This window comes from Tupaia chinensis, unplaced genomic scaffold (genome assembly GCF_000334495.1).
Source record: "Tupaia chinensis unplaced genomic scaffold, TupChi_1.0 Scaffold000340_1, whole genome shotgun sequence".
In the NCBI taxonomy this organism is placed as follows: Eukaryota; Metazoa; Chordata; class Mammalia; order Scandentia; family Tupaiidae; genus Tupaia; species Tupaia belangeri.
The window spans coordinates 975186-994607 of NW_006159834.1; the positions used below are offsets into that span (position 1 = coordinate 975186).

General features: G+C 38.5%; 1 protein-coding gene and 1 pseudogene across 1 annotated transcript in view; one reads left to right on the forward strand and one right to left on the reverse strand.

Moving 5' to 3' along the window:
- Window positions 1-6800, reverse strand: part of MTTP (microsomal triglyceride transfer protein) — a gene marked incomplete in the record, with an annotated part of 67298 nt that extends 60498 nt beyond the window's left edge. The window contains 2 exon segments of the mRNA XM_027773312.1: window positions 2437-2595; window positions 6772-6800. Coding sequence (XP_027629113.1) covers window positions 2437-2497 — 61 coding nt within the window.
- Window positions 6801-11433: 4633 nt separating this feature from the next.
- On the forward strand, window positions 11434-11733 carry LOC102493252 (signal transducer CD24-like; annotated as a pseudogene).
- Window positions 11734-19422: the final 7689 nt, after the last annotated feature.

Genomic DNA, 19422 nt, shown 5'->3' on the forward strand with positions numbered 1-19422 from the left:
TAAAAATGTAAATTAGAGGGAACTAGCAGTTAGCGTAATGGCTATGTCGCTGGACTCCCACGTAGTCGACCGCGGTTCGCGTCTCGGACCCGGTGGCTTAAATCTCACGCCGGGCGCGTGTGCGTGCGTGCCCAAGATCCCGAGAGGAGAATGGAGGAGAAGGGATTGCGGCATGACCATCCCCCCTGGGGGGTGATTTCTCGCTTTCTGTCTCTATGTCTCTGTCTTTCTGGCTGTCTGGCGAGTGCACGCGCCCTATAGCGAAAACCTCTCAAAAAAAAAAAAAAAAGTAAATTAGAGACAAGTTTTGAAGTGACACATGGTATCCCAAATGTAGAATGGCCTAATTTCAAGGTAGACTCTTCTAAGTAGTTTCAGGTTAAATGTCAACCATAAGAACAAATAATCTATTAATGAAATCATGGCACCATAATGTGAAGGGTTTATCTTATCTCAGTAGAGAGATATCAAGTTCTCTTTTTTTTTTTCCTAAGATTTTTGCCATAGGGCACATGTGCTCACCAGAGAGAGGGAAAGTGAGAGAAGATGGCCATGCCACAATCCCTTCTCCTCCATTCTCCTCCTGGGATTTTGGGCACACATGCACATGTGCCTGGTATGATTTTTCAAGCCGCCAGGTCCAGGACTCTAATCAAGGTTGGCCATGTGGGAGTCCAGTGTCTCAACCACTGTGCCACCTGCTGGCCCCAAGTCCTCTACTTTCTATTTATGATATTTGGCATAAGCAATTTGTACCACAATGTTAGTGAAGTTTAAGCTCTGGGACCCACACATTTGCCTAGGCTCTTTCCAACACCTTGGAAAGGGACCCAGGCAATATAGACACATATCATAGCTTTTTCCAGTAACCTTTGCAAAAGTAACATCTTTTTGTAATCTTTTCTCCAAGACATCTCCTAAGCATAGGCTTCACTTTCTGAAAATCTGAATTCGCTATGGAGCCTGTATACAACAAATCGTAGCTATGGTCCAAACTACATTTTTCCTATATGCCATTGTTCTCCGTGTGTATGCATGTGTGTGTGTGTGTGGGGGGGGGAGGTGGGCTTAAATCCTTTATAAATGCACTTGAAAATATTAAGTTATCCAAGTTTCTAGTTTAAAGGCCAAAACTGCTATATCACAATTATTTTTCTCGATATAATCATGGTATTAGATTTGATATCATGGCATTCGATTTGCTCATATATCAAACACTCAATTTGAAAAATAACATAGGAAACTCTTCTATACAACAACCCTCAGTTATATAAAATTTTTAAATCTTTGCTTTTTTCTGACTTAAATTTTCTTCAGCTAAGTAAAGACTGTATCATTAAATACTAAACATTTTAGAAGCTGGTCCAAGAACTCTAAAGTGTGTTTTGCTTAGGCAAAGTAATTTCAGCTTAGCCCTTTATTGCCCTAGTAATAGACTGTCTCTTTTCCTCATGTGAACATTCTTCACACAAAAAATCTTGAGACAAACTTTATTCTATGATCAACAGCCACATTTATCCTAGAAAGGTTTTAAAAGTTTAAGTGTGAATTGTTTTAAATCAGTTACTTAGAAAAATGGACCCTGTCATACTAAGTTGTATTTCAGATTAATAGGTTTTAACAGTGTCTTTTTACAAAATGCTAAAAAGTGATCATTTTATACAGTACAACATTTAGAATCCCAAGCATCTTATATTCTAGCTGATTTAAAACAAAAATTCCATATTAATACATTTCAGACAGCCTTTGAAATAATTTCTCATAAAATGTTTTCTCTCTCGCTTTGAGGACAGCAACTCTTATGTGTTCTTAAAATCAATTTAATCTCAAAACTGTAGCTAGAAATATTGTTTTCCCAAAGACAATAAGCCTTATTTCTTAAATCTATATTAGATAGTTTGACTTTTTTTTTATCAGCAACTATGACCATTTTATCACTTTTGAATAGTAATAGTACTAATACATGCTTTGCCACTTCATTCATAATTCTTTGGCAAATCAAATGCCTTTTTCATTGGGTCTAACTCTTCTTGATGTCACATTGCTAAGCAACTAGAAAGATATTTAAGACCTTTTTTAAAAAGTCCTCTTTTACAATTCAAATGAAGGCACTGCATTCAGTGTGACCAACTGAAGCAGGTAACAATAGCTGGCATCTTTTCTTCCCCCTTTTGAACTTAGACCATGAATGAGAATTGAAGCAAGAAACACTGGTCTGAGGGACTGAAACTAAAAGGAACCTCTGTTTTCTTAATGTATGGAGGAATTTAAATTTGGTTTTCCATTCGACCCCATTGGCCTTTCTCAAACATTCCAAAGTTACATGGTTTTAAAGATGGTTTAGTTACAAACTCTTTGACTATTTACACACACATGCACACATGTTCCCCACCAAAGACTAAAATTAAAGTTGAGCAAAAGACGACACACACTCACCCTTAACAGAAGCTGAGTATGAGGAAATGAAGCAGAGGAACAGCACAGCCAGCAGGATCATGTCGACTGGCAACCCTTGAGTGCATTCAGTTCCCAGAGAGGAGCCACTGAGAACGGGACTCTTGTGATGGCAGCCAGTGGAGTGACCCTTCTCAGAACCTGCAACAATAATGTTTATCTATGAGGAAAGGTCAGATTCCAAACTCCAAAATCAGGACCTAAGTTCACTGAAGGGCTTTCTATTAATGATTAAACGTAGGTGGGCTGCCGTTTTCAGTCTCTCACTCTTCCTATTTTCACTCAATTAGAAAAAAAAATCAAGAAAGTTTCTACTTTTCAGAGCTAAAACCAAGCCAGTGTACTTTCTAAAAATGCAGAGGTCCACAGGGACATTCAAAGAGAACTGGTGGTGATACCAGTTTGCTGCTTAATATCCTCATGGTCTTGACCATACTATTAACTGCTTGTATTTACATTTCTCCACTTCATGTGGGAGGGGAGTGAGGATCCTCAAATGGAGCAAAACCTTAGTGAATTTTCATAAATCTTGTACAGCTGGTCTTGGATTTTTTAAATATACTATTTGTATGCTATTATAAAAAAAAATCACTCTGAATTTTAGGATTTAAATTGAAACCATTAAGTTGTACCACCACCAATCACTTCGAAATAATGTTAAAGTGGATGAACTTTAATTCTCAAAACATAGATGATTCTCTTCATTTGTGAAACTACAAGGTTGGAGCACCTTGGCATTGCCTCTCACGGACAGGCTGGGAGGCCACCCAAGAATACCATAGCAGAGCTGCACTGACATTGAGGACGAGAAATACTTGTCTGAGACCTCAGATTGGCCAAATGGAGCTGTCAGCTTTCTGAATTCCATTTCTAGGAAAAGATTCAGAGGGGTAATTCCAGCTCTTCGCACTTTTGAAACAGAATATTGATCAGGAAATTCTCCAGAATTAAAGTAACTACCTTAGTATAGCTATGGCCACACTAACAGAGCCAACCCTCTTCCCTGGAAACTTTCATGAGAGATCTGCAAAAGTGGTGGCTTGGAGGGTATGTGGGAATGTTTTGGCAAAGAATGGGAAAAGTGCTGGTGAAGAGCTATTTGAACATACTTGAAAATATTTATGGCCATGTTTCAGTATCAAATAAGTTCTTCAGTTCCCCTGGTCTCCCTCAAAAACTTTCCTAGAACCCTAACCTGAGCCTAAACCTTCTAGACAACCTAAGTAAAAGACAGATTGACAGAGCCACAAGGTGAAATATAAAATTTTAAAATCCCCAAAGTTAAGCATATTTCCTCTATCTATATATAAAATTCATGAAAGAGCACATGCACACACACGAGGGTAGGACCGAGCGGGAGAGAAATGAGCACACTCCACAGGGTCTGGTTGCACCATGATCCTTTCCTCTAGTCCTCCCGCCCATCAGATCATGGTGCTGGTGCAGGTGTCTGGCATGTTTGAATTATATTTTTATGTAAAGAACTGAAAGATGAAAATAATTGTTTTTATCTTCTATTGCGATAAAAACTTCATTTACTATCACAGATTTTGTGCATAAATCATGGTTAAAGTCCTCATGAAAAATAAAGGGGGCCAGCTCAGTGGTGACACACTGCTCACAGAAAGCTGAAGCCATAGGGAGATCATGAGTCTTACGCTCCAGTTGACCTGTACATGCCATATGCATGTGCCCATGCTGGCTGGGAAAGCTGAAGGTGGAATATGATGTGGGACCCCACTGACGGTACTTGTCTTTTTCTTTCTCTCTCTGTCTCTTATAGTCATGAAGGAAAGAAAGAAACGTTTCAAAAAATGGGTTAGAAATATAGGAACGTTGGGCCAACAGGTGGGGTAGTGCTAAAGGTGCTGGACTTCCACATGGGCAAATGTGGTTTGAGTTCAGACCCACCAGCTTGAAACTCATGGGCGTGTCTGCATGTGTGCCCAAAATTCCAAGAGGAAAATGGAGGAGAGGGATTGTGGCGCGGCCATCCTTCCTGGTTATTCCCCGACTTTCTGTCTCTCTGTCTCTTTCTGTGTCTCTGGCAAGTGCACGCACCCTATAGCAAAAATCTCTCTTAAAAAAAGAAAGAATGAAATATAGGAACATCATCTTAAAGTTGTAGGTGTTAAGTCTTCCTGGGGTTAACAGAAAAGGCCAATATTTAAAAAAATACGTTTGTTGAAAAATATGCTTTTATATAAATGGAGGAGTTAGGAATATAAGCTAATGTGCAAGTGCTTTATAACTTTCTACTTAAATAGATTTCTACATGTTCACACAATTTCTATACACAGGGATATGAAGCCACTATAGTCACTTAAACTTTATGTACACATTCATTTAAGTTAAGGACTAGTTAGCATCTTATGTGAATCTTTGAGAACTGTTCTTAGTATTCTCACTCGAGGCTCAGTTACACAGACCTTTAGTATTAGCGATTAGACTGTGTGGTACATGTTACGTGTCTCTTCGGGTAAAGTACTGTTCCTTGTCAGGTGTTTATCAGAGTCCAACCAATAAATGGCATATCATTATTGCCTCATAAAATACCTGCTGCTTAATTTGAGCACTTGATTCCCACCAGAAAGCTTCCTATGAATTACTGCATTAAGTAGTCATTTTAACATAGGGTGTTCAAATAAGGCTGTTTATATTGGTTATAAATAGCATTACCCCTCCATATTTTGCTTATAACTTTTTTCTTTCCCAAAGACCTTCGAGATTGTTCCACCAGCATGGAATAAATATGCCAGAACTTTTCCATATTCAGTGAGCTCTGTGCACCAAGGAAGACATGTTCTCTTCTACTACTTTGCTGATCAAGCACAGCAAATGCTGTGCAAAGTGTATGGGTGATACCTCCTACAACGGACCAGCTATGTTCCATGGCATGTGAAACGGGGCAGAACAGCACAGAATAAAAATAACGAGGGCTGCATCTCTGGAACAGTGACTATGTACAACACACTGTGTCATCCATTTACATTTTTTTTAGAGTATCCTCATCATAATTATTTTATACATTAGAAAAAATAAGGCTAAGATTACTTTAGGAAAGTGCTTTAAGGAATGTAGACAAACAAACCTTGAAACCTAGATCCACTATTCTTTGCTTAAAAAGCACTAACGGTGAGAAGTAGGAAAAAACCTGATTTCTTATAGATGACATGAAGTCGTCAATTGGGACTGTCTTTGAATAAGTTCATCACAATTTTATATGGGAGCTAACAGAGGACTTGGTTTTTTTGGTTAGATGTTTCAGGCTGAACATATAAGAGGGAAAAAAATGACATCTGCTAGTCAGATCAAAATCAAATAATAACATTTTAAAACAATGCTATCACAATGAATTTTTTTGGTATTACATGATAACGTGACACATTTGCTATATGACCATTTTGTAATGAGAAATAAGAAGACTATGAAATAAAAATGGATAACTAATTCCAAAGTACAGATGTGTTTCTGTTGAGTAACAGAGGTTGTTAGGAGTTAACTCATTTTCTTTGATTAGAAGATAAATGAACTTCACCCCACGAAAGGTTGGAAGGAAATGGATTACCTTATTAGAGATATAGTAAATCAGGGTGAATGATAACTACATGAGGTGGAAAATGTGTAACATCAGAACAATTTATTCTTCTCTTAGAAAGAAACATGTTTTTCCAGGACCCCTCCCTGCTTCTTAGGAGCTCTGTTTTTCCTTCCCTCTCCAGTAAACTCCCCACTTTGCTATTTAAACAAAGAAAGGTACATATCAATGAAAAAAATTTAGGACACTTCAGGACTGGCCCCATGGTTTGGTGATTAGGGAAGCTAGATCCTGCATGGCTGGCTGTGTGATTTGAATCCCAGCCAAAGAGGCTTGAGAAACATGGCAGACATGTGTGTGTGTTTGTGTGTGTGTGTGTGTGTGTGTGTCTGTGTGTCTGTGTGTGTGTGCCCCAAATCCAGACAGGATGGAGAGATGGAGAAGGGACTGCGGTTTGACCATAACCAATTGGAGAGTGCTTTCTCCATTTCCCTCTCTGTTTCTCTTTGGTGAGTGCGTGTACCCTCTGAAAAAATAGGAGGGAAAACGGACACTTCAAATTATCCTTAAACAGTTATAGTAATTTAAAGTCTGATAGTGTTTTCAATTAAGTGAGGGAGTTGGCATTTTGAAGGAATTCTAAAAATTTTTTCCCTCAGGTTAACAATATTTTTCTAATGTGCTGACTTCTTTTCTTTTTTTTTTTAAGAGAGGTTTTTCTTTGCTATAGGGCGTGTGCGCTCACCAGAGAGACAGAGAGACAGAAAGCGAGAACTCACCTCCCAGAGGGAATGGCCACGCCACAATCCCTTCTCTTCCACTCTCCTCTCGGGATCTTGGGCATGCATGTGCATGCATGCGCACGCACCTGGCGTGAGTTTAAGCCACCGGGTCGGGGACTCGAACAGCAGTCAACTACATGGGAGTCCAGCAACATAGCCATTACACCAACTGCTGGTCCCGCTGACCTTTTATACCTAGACAAAAATTTACATTTTTTTAGAGTATACTCATAATGATCTTTTTATGTATTAGAAAAACAAGGCTCAAATTAATTTAGCAAAGTGCTTTAAGGAATATAAAAAGTTACATACATGATTTTGAAAGGTACTGTTCAAGAATTCTCTGTAAGAAAATAAAGATTCATTAAATCCCTTCTCTTAACCAAAGTAAAGTTTCAGGCTTGAAACATTTGCAAACCAAGACTTCAAAAAGAGCAGCCATTTTTTCAAAATAGAGTTATTAATCTGATTTACCTCCTCATGCACACGGGCATACATTTGTGACAACAACCAAAAAATCCTTATACATGGTTAGTTGCTGTAAGAGGAACCTAACTTCACATTAGCTTTGGCCACAGAAAACTGAGTTGCTAGCAGTTAAAAGAGAGAATTAAAGAAAGCTCTTCTAGTGAACTACTAAAAAGAGAATAAAATTTCAGTTTTGATCAGAGTAACTTTATAAGACTTTTTTTTTTAACCAGGTTTTTCCCATAAGGCACATGCGCTAGCTTAAGAGAGAGACGGGGGAAAGAAAGAGATAAAGGGAGAAATCATTCCCCCAAGGGAAAGGGTCACCATGTCACAATTCCTTCTCCTCCATTCTCCTCTTGGAATTTTGGGCAAACATACACATGCACCTGGCATGATTTACAACCCACCAGGTCTGGGACTCGAACTACTGCCGGCCATGTGGGAGTCCAGCACCTTAACCACTATGCCACCTGCTGATCCCTAAAATAAAATAATATCTGAATATAAATAAAACATTTGTGGGGTTTTTTTTTAGGTTTATTCATTCATTTCTTCCATGGGGTGGCATTCCCATCGGAGTTCTCATTTTGTAATCCACTCTCAGCCCCAGCCCCAGCCCCATCCTCAGCCAGCCATGATCAAGGCATGTGCTCATGTACCTGGCACCTACAGGAAGACCATGGGATCAAACCCAGGACCTTCCCATGTGGCCTCAGCATCACCGAGCACTGAATTACTTCTGTGCTACTGAGGTTGGTCTGGACCAACTATTATTTTTCTTTATTCACAATAGAACATGTGAATGCATGAGAGAGAAATGAGAACCCTCCCCTCCAAGGTCTGCTCACACTGCAACCCCCTTCCTCCATTCCTCTAGTTGGTCAGATCACAGGCACTTGAGCATGTGCCTGGTGTGTTCACGCTGACCAGGTCAGGGCTTGAGCAGTAATTTCTTGTGAAATTCACCTTTGATTAAGCAGCTGGTTACTGTTGTACTATAGACCTGGTCCCCAGACTAATTCTTTTCTTTTTTTCCTTTTATCTGCATTTATTTTATGCCAAATGTATTCCTGTGCCATAGGTCTTTGCTTCTTCAGTTTCTTCTGGGATGTCCTTTTTTCTCTGTGTGACGTATTCTTTTGGTTTAGGAACAGTTGTTCCTTTTCAATAAGGATCATCTTGATGTGGCAGGGGGAGCTCACGTATGGGTTAATTCAACCCATGAGCTCAGTAAATAGGGTGACACATCCTGGGTGTTTGTTCACCTGGATATGCTTGATGCCAGAGAACTAAATCTATACTCGTAAGTTTAGCATTACTCTTTGTGTTTTTAAGTATGTGTGGCAAAAGTTCAGCACTTTTTGGGCCACTGACCTAGTGTCCAGCCCCACAGTTTGGCCTGGACACACCTACCAACTCTACCATTGTAATGACAGAAAGCACACCTTGCTTCTGTAAAGTGACATCTTTCAGATACTCGGAGGTTCCTTGGATATGCGTGCCCTTAATGGCCTGGGTGATTTCATGGTTGTTCTTTCTTTTTCTTTTTCTTCTTTTTTTTTCTAGAGGTTTTTGTTATAGGGCATGTGCGCTCGCCAGAGAGACAGGGAGAAATAGGGAGAAGGAAAGCGAGAAGTCACTCCCCAGGGGAGATAGCCATGCTACAATCCCTTCTCCTCCATTCTCCTCTCGGGATCTTGGGCATGCACGCACACACGCCCAGTGTGAGTTTAAGTCACTGGGTCCAGGACTTGAACTGTGGTCAACTATATGGGAGTCCAGTAACATAGCCATTACTCCAACTGCTGGTCCCTTCATAGGTGTTCTTAAAGTGAACGCAAAGATTTGAATCTCTTGATTTGCATGATTTTGTGGGGTTTCGCATCAAATAAACAGTGAACTATTTTTACAGATCACCTCAGACCACTTGTGAGAAGCAGCAGCAAACCAATATAATCATCCTTTAGTATCTCTGGGTGATTACCGACAGGATCCCCAAGGATCCTAAAGTCTGCAGATTCTCAAGTCCCCTGTATAAAATGGCACAGTATTTGCATATAACCCATGTTCATTCTCCTGTATTCTCCTCTTTATTAACTCATCTCTAGATTACTTATAATACCTAACACAAATGCTATATAATTCATCTCTTTCCTGTATTGTTTAGGGAGTAATTACAAGGAAAAAGTTTGTACATATTCAGTACAGAGGCAATCATCCCATCATGTGCTTAGCTACATAGTACATATATGTCAGCAACAATGTACTATTTTTGATCCCCAGTTGGTTGAATCAGCCTGAAAGGTACTTTATTAGCTCTCTCTAACTGCCAACATATATTACCACAAAATTAATAGTTTAAAATAGCAACTTTAGGCTGGCCCCATAGTACAGCAATTAAGGATTCTAACCTTAGTTTGAATTCTGGCTCTGGAAGCTAACCATAGTTTGAATTCTGGCTCTAGAGGCTTGAAAAGCATACTGGGCACATGTCCATGTGTGCCCCAAATCTTGACAGAATGGAGAAATGGAGGAAAGGGGAGGAAGCATTACCACACTCCACTGGGGGTGCTTTCACTTTTTCTGGTGAGTACATGCAACTAAAAAAAGAAACTAATTTATTGCTTTACAATTCTGAAAGTCAGAAATCTCACATAGCTCTCACTGAGATGAAGGTGTCCGCAAGGCCATATTCCTTTCTGGAGGCTCTGGGAATCTACTCCTTCCTTTTTCCAGCGTCTAGAGGCTGCATTGACTCCTTGGCTCATGGCTCTTTCCTCCTTCATCTCCAAAACCAGCAACAGTAGGCTGAGTCCTTCTCAAATTGCATCACTCCGATTATCTTTTCTGTTTCTCCATTCTGCTTTACAGATCCTTGTAATTCTATTAGGTTCACCTGTAAAATCCAGAGCAATCTATGTTGAGGCCAACTGATTAGCAACCTTGGTATCATATACAACCCTAACATAGATACTCAGAAATTCTGGGGATTAAGACTTAGAAAGCTTTTGGGAGCCATTTTTCTACCACAGACACTACCACAGATTCAAGGCTCAATAAATCTCAAGCAGGAAAATTAAAAAGAAACCCACATATAGAAATGTCATAGTGAACCTGCAGAATGTCAAGTAGAAAAGTAAGGTTTAATACTGAGACCAGCAGATGGTACAATGGTTACATTGCTAGACCCCCATGTAGTCGACTGTGGTTCAAGTCTCAAACCTGGTGGCTTAAAACTCATGCCAGGCATGTGTGCATGTGTGCCCAAAATCCCAAGAGGAGAATGGAGGAGAAGGAACTGCAGCATGACCGTCTCCCCCAGTGGGTGATTTCTCACTTTCTATCTCTCGGCTGAGTTCACACTCTATAGCAAAAATCTCTCAAAAAAGAAAAAAAGTTTATATAATTTTTAAAGAAGCTAGATAGAAGACAGATTACTTCAAGGAAGTAAGAGAAACAGACAATGGCTAATTTTTAACAGCAACAATGGAAGTTAGAGGCATTAACATGATGTCTTCAATGGGCTGAGAGAAAATGATTATCAATTTGGTATTCTACACTCTGTAATTGTCTTTTAAGTATAAGGTTGAAATAAATACATTTACAGAAAAATTAAAACTGAGAATGTGCAACTAAATGACTTCTCTGAAAAACATCTTATCTATTCCAATCAGAAAAAAAGTAACCTCAGATGGAATCTGAGAGCAGGGAGGAATAAAGAGGATGGCCCCAGCAGTGCGGTGGTTAAACACTCCACAGAGACCAGATTGCACATGTCTGACTAAGATTTGAGTCTTTGCTCCAGTGGCTTAAAAAACACTCCACTCCTGACGAGATGAAGAATTACAGGAAAGAGGGTTGCAGTATGACCCAGCCCTGTGGATGGTATTTTTTTCTCTCTCTTTCTCTTATGTGCATGCACTCGCTGGCATAAAGAGAAAGAAAGAAGGAAGGAAGGAAGGAGGGAAAGAAGGAAGGGAGGGAGGACGAGAAGAAAGAGCAAATAAAGTATGATGACATACTGATTCACTCTTTAAACCTTAACATATCTAAGGGGGTTAAACTTGTTTGATACACAAAAATAATATTTAAAAATTATGCCACAGGAAGGACCTTCTCTGTTATATTGTGAAAATTTGGATACCATGTTTGTTCAATGGCAAGAATTAGATCAATAAGACCTCGCCTATGCCTATCCCAGAGCCAGCTGTTCTCAAAGCACCCAGCATCCAGCGAGATGGGTCACACACCAATGGAGCAGACGTAGGCAGAGCGATGGTGGCCCAGCTCAGGCTGGGGCTGCTGCTGCTGGCACTGCTCATAGCCACGCAGATTTATTCAAGTCAAACAACTGTTGTAACCCTTTCAAGTAACTCCTCCTAGAATACCTCAGCTGCCCCCAATCCAGCTAATACCACCACCAGTGCCCTGCAATCAACAGCCAGTCTCCTTGTGATCTCGCTTTCTCTTCTACATTTCTACTGTTAAAAAAGACTCAGGCCAAGAGATATCTACACTCCCCCTTCTTCTAAACCCAATCTAAATGGCATCTAGAAGTCCAGTTGGCAAGGGGGAAAAAAAGGTCTTCATCAAATCTACTAATTCCACACCTTATTTTATAGACACAGAAAATGTTTCTAACCCCAAATTTGATTGGTTGAAGAACATGTGCAAGATTTGACCAGATGATTGATGCCAATATCAAACCAGCTGGTGTTTCAGGTACAAGATGAAGAGACAGCACTCGAAATTAGTTAAGACATGATTTCCTTGTATGTGACTTAAGAAATATGGACATTGGGGCCAGCAGGTGGCATGATGGTTAAGGCACTGGACTCCCACATGGCTGACCATGGTTCAAGTCCTGTACCTGAGGGCTTGCTTTCTCACTTTCTCTCCCTCTCTCTCTTTCTCTGTCTCTCTCTAGTCAAATTTCAAAAATAATAAGAAGAAATATGGGCATGTAAAATTCTACCCTGAAAATAAGAATAGCTTTTATCCTATCTAGAGATAAAGAATGGGGTATAGAATGGAAATTCAGTTTTCATTTGGTTCATTAAATCCGTAAAGCCATAAAACAGCTAGGTAATATGAAAAGTTTCCATGATTCCTTTTATATGTACATTAAAAGGAACTTCCAGGTGCTACTGTAAATCCTCAATAATTTCAGCAGTACTAATTTAATGCCAAAATACTCTAGATAAAATTTCATGTTTAAAGCTATCACTATTTTCTGGAGAACTGAACTCTTTTCCTTTGAGGCTTTGGGTTTGACGTGGCATTTGATCTTTTATGTAATTGGGATGTGCCAGAGCAATGATGGATTGAAATTTACCCCCAAATCCAAGCATAATGGGTGAACACGGCTTAACCTTATAAAGTCATATGGCAGGCATTTTCCATCACCTGATTTACTGGACAAGAGTACCAGATTAATTTAAACTATATTTTTTTAAGATAAACTATTTTAAAAGAGTAGAATTACATTGATCTCAACTAACTTTGAAATACTGCTTCTTATTCCTGCATATGTTAAGTAGTTCTTACATTTAAAAAAAACATCTGTTCTGAAGGTAGACTTACAAATTTTGAAATTAAAAAGGTAAATGTGTGAAGGAGACAAAACTGTAAATCAAGTATTTGGGAAGTGAAGAATGGAAGCTAACTTGCATAAAGTTCACAGAAACTTTTATATTCTTTATTTAAATAATTAACAACAACAACAACAACAAAACTATGGATCAGAATAGCCACATCTGGAACACTTTCTGTCATCAGTCACTATTTTTAGATAGTTAGAACCTCAGGTGTGCTTGACTCTGGAAAATAAATTTTTTATGACAGCCTCAACACAGAAACCTTTTTAAAAATACTCTCCCCTGAAGTATTTTGTTCACACAATCACACATTGATGCTTAGGTTCAGTTCCAGTATCTAATATGGCTCCGATAGTCTTGATAACCAAAGTCACTTTCCCTCATCTTTAGAACGTACATGAGGACAACCAGACTGAACAGATCTTAAGCTACTGTAAGTGTGAACGAGCACTCCCCTTTGTTTCATACCTAAACACTGCACATCTGTTGTGGATTGTATATTGTGCTTGTGTATGAATGCTTTGATTCTTAGTAACTTCTCATGTTATGGAAGTGAACACAAACAGTAAATAAAGAGAAATGATCAGCTGAAAGAGCAATCCATTGAATTTTTTAAAAAAGAATTAGCATAATAAATTATGGTATATCAATTCAGTAGGATTCCAAAGCCATTTAAAATAATATTATACAAGTATGTTTATACACATATTTACCATACTGTGGTAAGTAAAAGGAGTTTACTAAATAGCAGATACAGAAATAGTCTGATATACTAAACAGCAGATATATTTAAATAAGAAGCCTATTTATATGCACAGAAAAAGGATTAGAAGAATATTCACCAAAAGTATTAGTAATTTTTATCTGAGAGGTATGGTTTATTCATACTTGTATTTTTTGCCCTTATTTATATTTTCTAATATTCTATAATATATATGTTACTTTACAAAAAGAATTTTATTGTTTATAACAGTGTTGGACATACAGAAAAATTGTTAAGGTAGTACAAAGATTTCCCATATACGCTGCTCTAGGTTCCCTATTATCTTACATTAGTGTGGTAGAGTTCTTAGTATTAATAAACTACTATTGATGTTATTATTAATATCTATACATAGCTTACTTCTTTTAAAGAGTTATTTATTTTATTTATTTATTATTTTCCATTTGACCAGAGTGAAGGAGAGAGAAAGAGAGAAAGCAAGCCACCAGGTTTGGGACTCAAACCGCGATCAGCCACGTGGGAGTCTAGCACCCCAACAACTATGCCACCTACTGGCCCCTACCTTTACTTTGTTTTTATCTAATATATTTTTTCTTTCCATGATCTTATCAGGAAATAGCATTACACTCAGTAGTCTTGGCTGTAACTACTTTGAGGAACTAGTCAACTATCTTGTAAGATGGTTTTCTATTGGAATTTTTCTCATGATGTAACTGGAATTTTAAGCTTGAAGGAGGAAGACTATAAAGCACCATTTTCATCACAACATACAGATGTACATATTATCATGTGCATGATAAAACACCTGCCTGAGCAGGTAATTAACTCAAGGGCTGTCAAGTTTACCCACACTAAAGCTATTCTATTTTTCATCCTCCTTTCCCACACTGTAGTCTTTGGAACCAAGTGCTACATGCAGCCTACACTTACGGAGTAAAGAGTTATGTTCCTTTTATTTAAGAATAGAGTATCTGCATATATTATTCAGAATTACTCTGTTTAAGAGACTTGTCTTTTCTTTACCATTTATTTCCTCCATTTTATCAATATAGACTTAAGTATATTTATTCTTTGGGTTATAATCTAATGCTACTTTCATTTGTTGCAACAATTGTTCCATCTTTGGCCATTGGGAATTCTTTCATTTGGCTTCTGTGCTCTTTTTTTTTTTTTTGGAGAGATTTTCACTGTAGGGCGCGTGCGCTCGCCAGACAGACAGAGAGACACATAGAGACAGAAAGCGAGAAATCACCCCCCAGGGGGGATGGTCACGCCGCAATCCCTTCTCCTCCATTCTCCTCTCAGGATCTTGGGTACGCACGCACACGCGCCCGGCGTGAGTTTTAAGCCACCGGGTCCAGGACACGAACCGCGGTCGACTATGTGGGAGTCCAGCGACATAGCCATTACGCTAACTGCTGGTTCCCTTCTGTGCTCTTTTGATATAACCCATAAGTAGTTTGGTTATTATTTTTTAGCATCTCCTTATTTCCAGCAGTACAAGATACTCCCAGTTTATCTTGTGTATTTTTACCCCAATCCTAGAATCAGTCATTTCTCCAAGCATCCCTGCTTCCTTTCATTAAAGTATATCAGGAACCAAGATTTGGACCCTAGGGGTGCTCATTCCTACAATGTTAGGTCTTCCAATTCATGAATATATAATGTCTTTCCATCTATTTATATTTTCTTAACATTGTTTTTCCCATCAGCAGCCTTCCTCATAGTGACTCTGTATAAACTGTTAGGTTTACACTTATTTCACTTTTTGGTACTATTGTTTTACATTTTAAGTTCAGTTACAGAAAAGCAATTGGCTTTTGTATGTTAACCTGGTATCCTGTGACCTCATTATAACTGCTTATTAGTTTAACAAGGAATTTCTTGGTAGTTTTTCATGGGATTTTCTACATGACAATATCAACTGTGAAGAGTTTTATTCTTCCTTTCCTTTATTTCCTTTTTAAAATCTTACTACACTGGCTAGGATTTCCAGTCTGTTGAATATATATGTGTACTTTTTCATATTTCTCTTTTCTGAGTTCTATTGTCCCACTTCAAATAATCTTTTCTTAAATAATTTGAGATTTTTATTTTTTATATAATTTTTTAAATGCTCATTTTGAAATATCAGGTTATAGTTTTCACCTTTTTCTGCTTCACATTTTTAATTATATTTTAATGTATTTTTATTATAGCAAATGTAAATGGAATTCAATCGTAATCCTTTTCTGTAGCGTATTTTTTCTGCTAAATAGGTTATTCTGTACTTTTGAGAAAAATAAGTAGAATAGCTTTTCTAGCCACCTAGTTCTAGAGATTCCTTTTCCAGTGCTTTTATAAAATAACATACATGAATTTTTTTATTTCCTGAGGTCCATCTTCTCTTTCCACTTTTATCCAAACCTACTTTTCCCTTTGTCTTTATTGTCCTTTTTCTGTGCAATTTGGATTCTACTTCCGGTTTCTCCTTAGTGGGCTCTGCCCAATAATGAGACTCCAGTTTGTTGGTTTTTAGAACTCATAGGCCTCCCACCCTCCCAGGGCATTCAGACCTCCCTGCTCACTTCTTTAGAAACATCCTGAACTCAGGAGTTTGCTGAGCTCCCTGCCAGTTTTGCTGCTGCTGTCATCTTGGTCTTCCCGGCTTTCCAGTGAACACTTGTTGGTAGTCTCAGGACCCTCCATTCTCAGGGCCTTCAGATGTTCATCGTCTTCCCACCACTTCCTCCTACAGATGCCATTGCTTTGTTTCCATGGGTCCATATTTTGAGGTTTGTAGAGGTGTGTGTGTGTGTTTTCACCTAGTTGTTACAGCTATGATCTGGGTGTGTTATTATTGCTCTTTGGCTATCCTAGATGCTCCTCTTGTGCTTCTGAGATTCCAGAAGTTTCACAGACAATGCTGCCTCCTAATCATTTTCCTTGTGTCTTCAATATTCATAGATTACTTGAGAGAATAAGATATTTCAAAACACATTTTAAAGTTTTAAAAAGTTTCTTTCTTCCTTCTGAGAGATAGACAGAGACCTCCAATAGGGTCCTCTCATCATAATTCATCCCCAATATCAGACAAACTTTGATCATACTCTTGGAATTCAGGGAGGTCTTCAGACACAAACCCAGAATCTTTTCTTGTGGGTCAGCCTTACAGAGCTTCGCACTATTGTTGCACTACCAACTGGTCTCCTAAGTTTTTTTCCTGTATCATTGAAGTCAATCAAAATTCATGTTAAAGTGATTACAGATGAGAGATTGATTCTTCCTTTAGATACCCTTTGCCATATTTAAAATTTTCTTTTTTGGCTTTCTTAGTCTAATTAAAGTACTCAGAAGCATCACTCTATTTCTACACCTCCCCACTCTCAACCTGCTGAAGAGTATATTCACACTTAAAATTAGAACTAGGCTTAAAATGATGATGTTTGGAATGATTGCCCAGTATTTTCAGGTCAGGCTTATGGAGGAGCTCTTAACTATATTCATTGCTGTTTTCAAGTCCTAAAGTTCTGGTTATACTTGTAGCTCCCTTCTCACTCTGCAGTCTACAGCATAACTTAACAAACTGCCTGCCAATTGTCTGGATGGGTTCATAGTCATGGGCTGTCTAGCTCACACAGTATTTAAAAAACAAACACAGTAAGTTGCTGACACATAAAAAGAAGATCTCACATACAAATTCAGAGTTCTGCCAGCTCTTAAAAAATCGAGATGTCATGTCACTAGGCCATCACTCCTACTTGGAACTTGTACCCTGATTGATGAGGGAATGAGGTTTGTGACTTTTTTTCTTATTTGTTACCTCCTAGACCCCAAAGACGTTAGCTTTGTAACCCAGGGACTAGTCTGATTTCAACCTCGTCTAGTGGCTGTAATTATAAGAATGTGCTGATGATTTTTAAACCTATTTCTACCTAGATGTCCTGCAGTCTCCCCTGAATCCATACTATTTTTTTAAAACTTAATTTTCCTCCAGTATTCTCTAAATGACCCAGTTCATAGAATTACATTTCTACAGTTCAAATTAGAAAAACCCTTAGGGTTATTCTTTTTTCTCTTCTTCCTCTTCATATTCACAGCTTTTCAGTCATGTGTAAAACTTTGACTTGCTTAGGTCTTTCTCTGTTCCAAGTATCTTAAACTCCTCTCTTCCTGACATCTAGAAAACTAGCTATTTTCCAAAATGGAGCAAAACTATTCCATCTCTGAAACTGTCCTCTGCCTCAAGGAACATTTGGTTGCTTCTTTCAATGTACAGGCACCTCAAATAAATTATATGTTGTAAGTTTATTTACTGCTGGCTCTCCTACTAGACTACAGATTCCTTAAGGACAGTGATCATGATTTGGTCATGTTTGTATCACCAAAACTAAGACAAAAAGGACAGAACTCAACAAGTGTGCTAAATAAATACAAATTTTTACCCATCAATGAAAACATTGCTTCATATGATTTTACCTTCTTAACACTGTCTATATGTTTTGTCTTTGATTAAATGGACTGTTTTTTTGTTTTTTGCTACAGGGTGTGTGCACATGCATGAAGAGGGTGGGGAGGCAAGAGAGAAACAAAGCACCCCCCAAAAGGCCTGGACATACTGTATTTCCTCCATTTCTCCATCCCATCAGGCTGGGCTTGCACACGTTTTACAAGCTGCTGGGGCTAGGATTTGAATCACCCTTAGCCATTTAAGATCCCCTCTACACAGTGCTTAGTCACTGCACTATAGGGCCAGTCCTGATGGGACTCTTTAGGCACTTACTCTCGACCAATACTAGAATTACTTTAAATTTCTGTACATTGCTACAAAGTTAAATGTCTCTGTCAAAAGAAAATCTATTGACGCCATTATAAAAACATGAAGATTTTTTTTTAGTAACTGAAAAACTTTAGTTTGAAATATCTAAGAATGCCAGGTATTAACTCTGGGGAAAAAAATGTGTAATTATTTATAAAACTATCCCATAGGAGCAACTGAACAGCTGTTCAAAGATCTGGCACATTACTATGCCAGCCTGAATTTAATGACCTACATGTGAAGAGCTACATATCCAATTACTAATCCTCCCTCAGCTACTCTTTGCCCTGATATGGAGGCAGCTGAAAAAAGATGCCCTACTAACAAATCAGAAGTGGATCCAGACTTCATTGCCAATGTTCTCTTAACAAAGAACTTTTAGATATGAGATGAAGAACAATCAGTGAGAGGCACAGAACAGTGTAACAGTTGACACCATTTTCCAAGTAAAATGTGTAGGTTTAAAGCTACAGTTTAGTTACCATTACATAGTTACTATTACTAGAGAAATTGCAATTCTTTTAGACAACCTCAAATTCTGAATTTAATGTTCTACTCACGGAAGCCTTTAAATAGATTTAAAAGTCGTCCAGCATCAATACTAATTTGCCTTATAATTCTTTCCATATTGAGTAGGCAGTCTTCTATTTATATTCAAATCTCATTCTTTTTTTTTTTTTTTTGAGAGTTTTTTTTTGCTACAGGGTGCGTGTGCTCACCAGAAAGGCAGAGACAGACAGAGAGACAGAAAGCGAGAAATCACCCCCTAGGGGGGATGGCCACGCGGTAATCCCTTCTCCTCCATTCTCCTCTTAGGATCTCGGGCACGCATGTGCCGGTGTGAGTTTAAGCCAACGGGTCCAGGTCTCGAACTGCAGTCGACTACATGGGAGTTCAGCGACATAGCCATTATGATAAATGCTGGTCCCCAAATCTCTTTCTTATCTTCAGAACTGTCAATAATCACCTATTAGAAGTAGGACCAAATACTAAGGCGAAATAGAAAATGATAATCTTCAGGATTATGTTTCATTTCTCCCTCAGTTGACTTAGTCTAT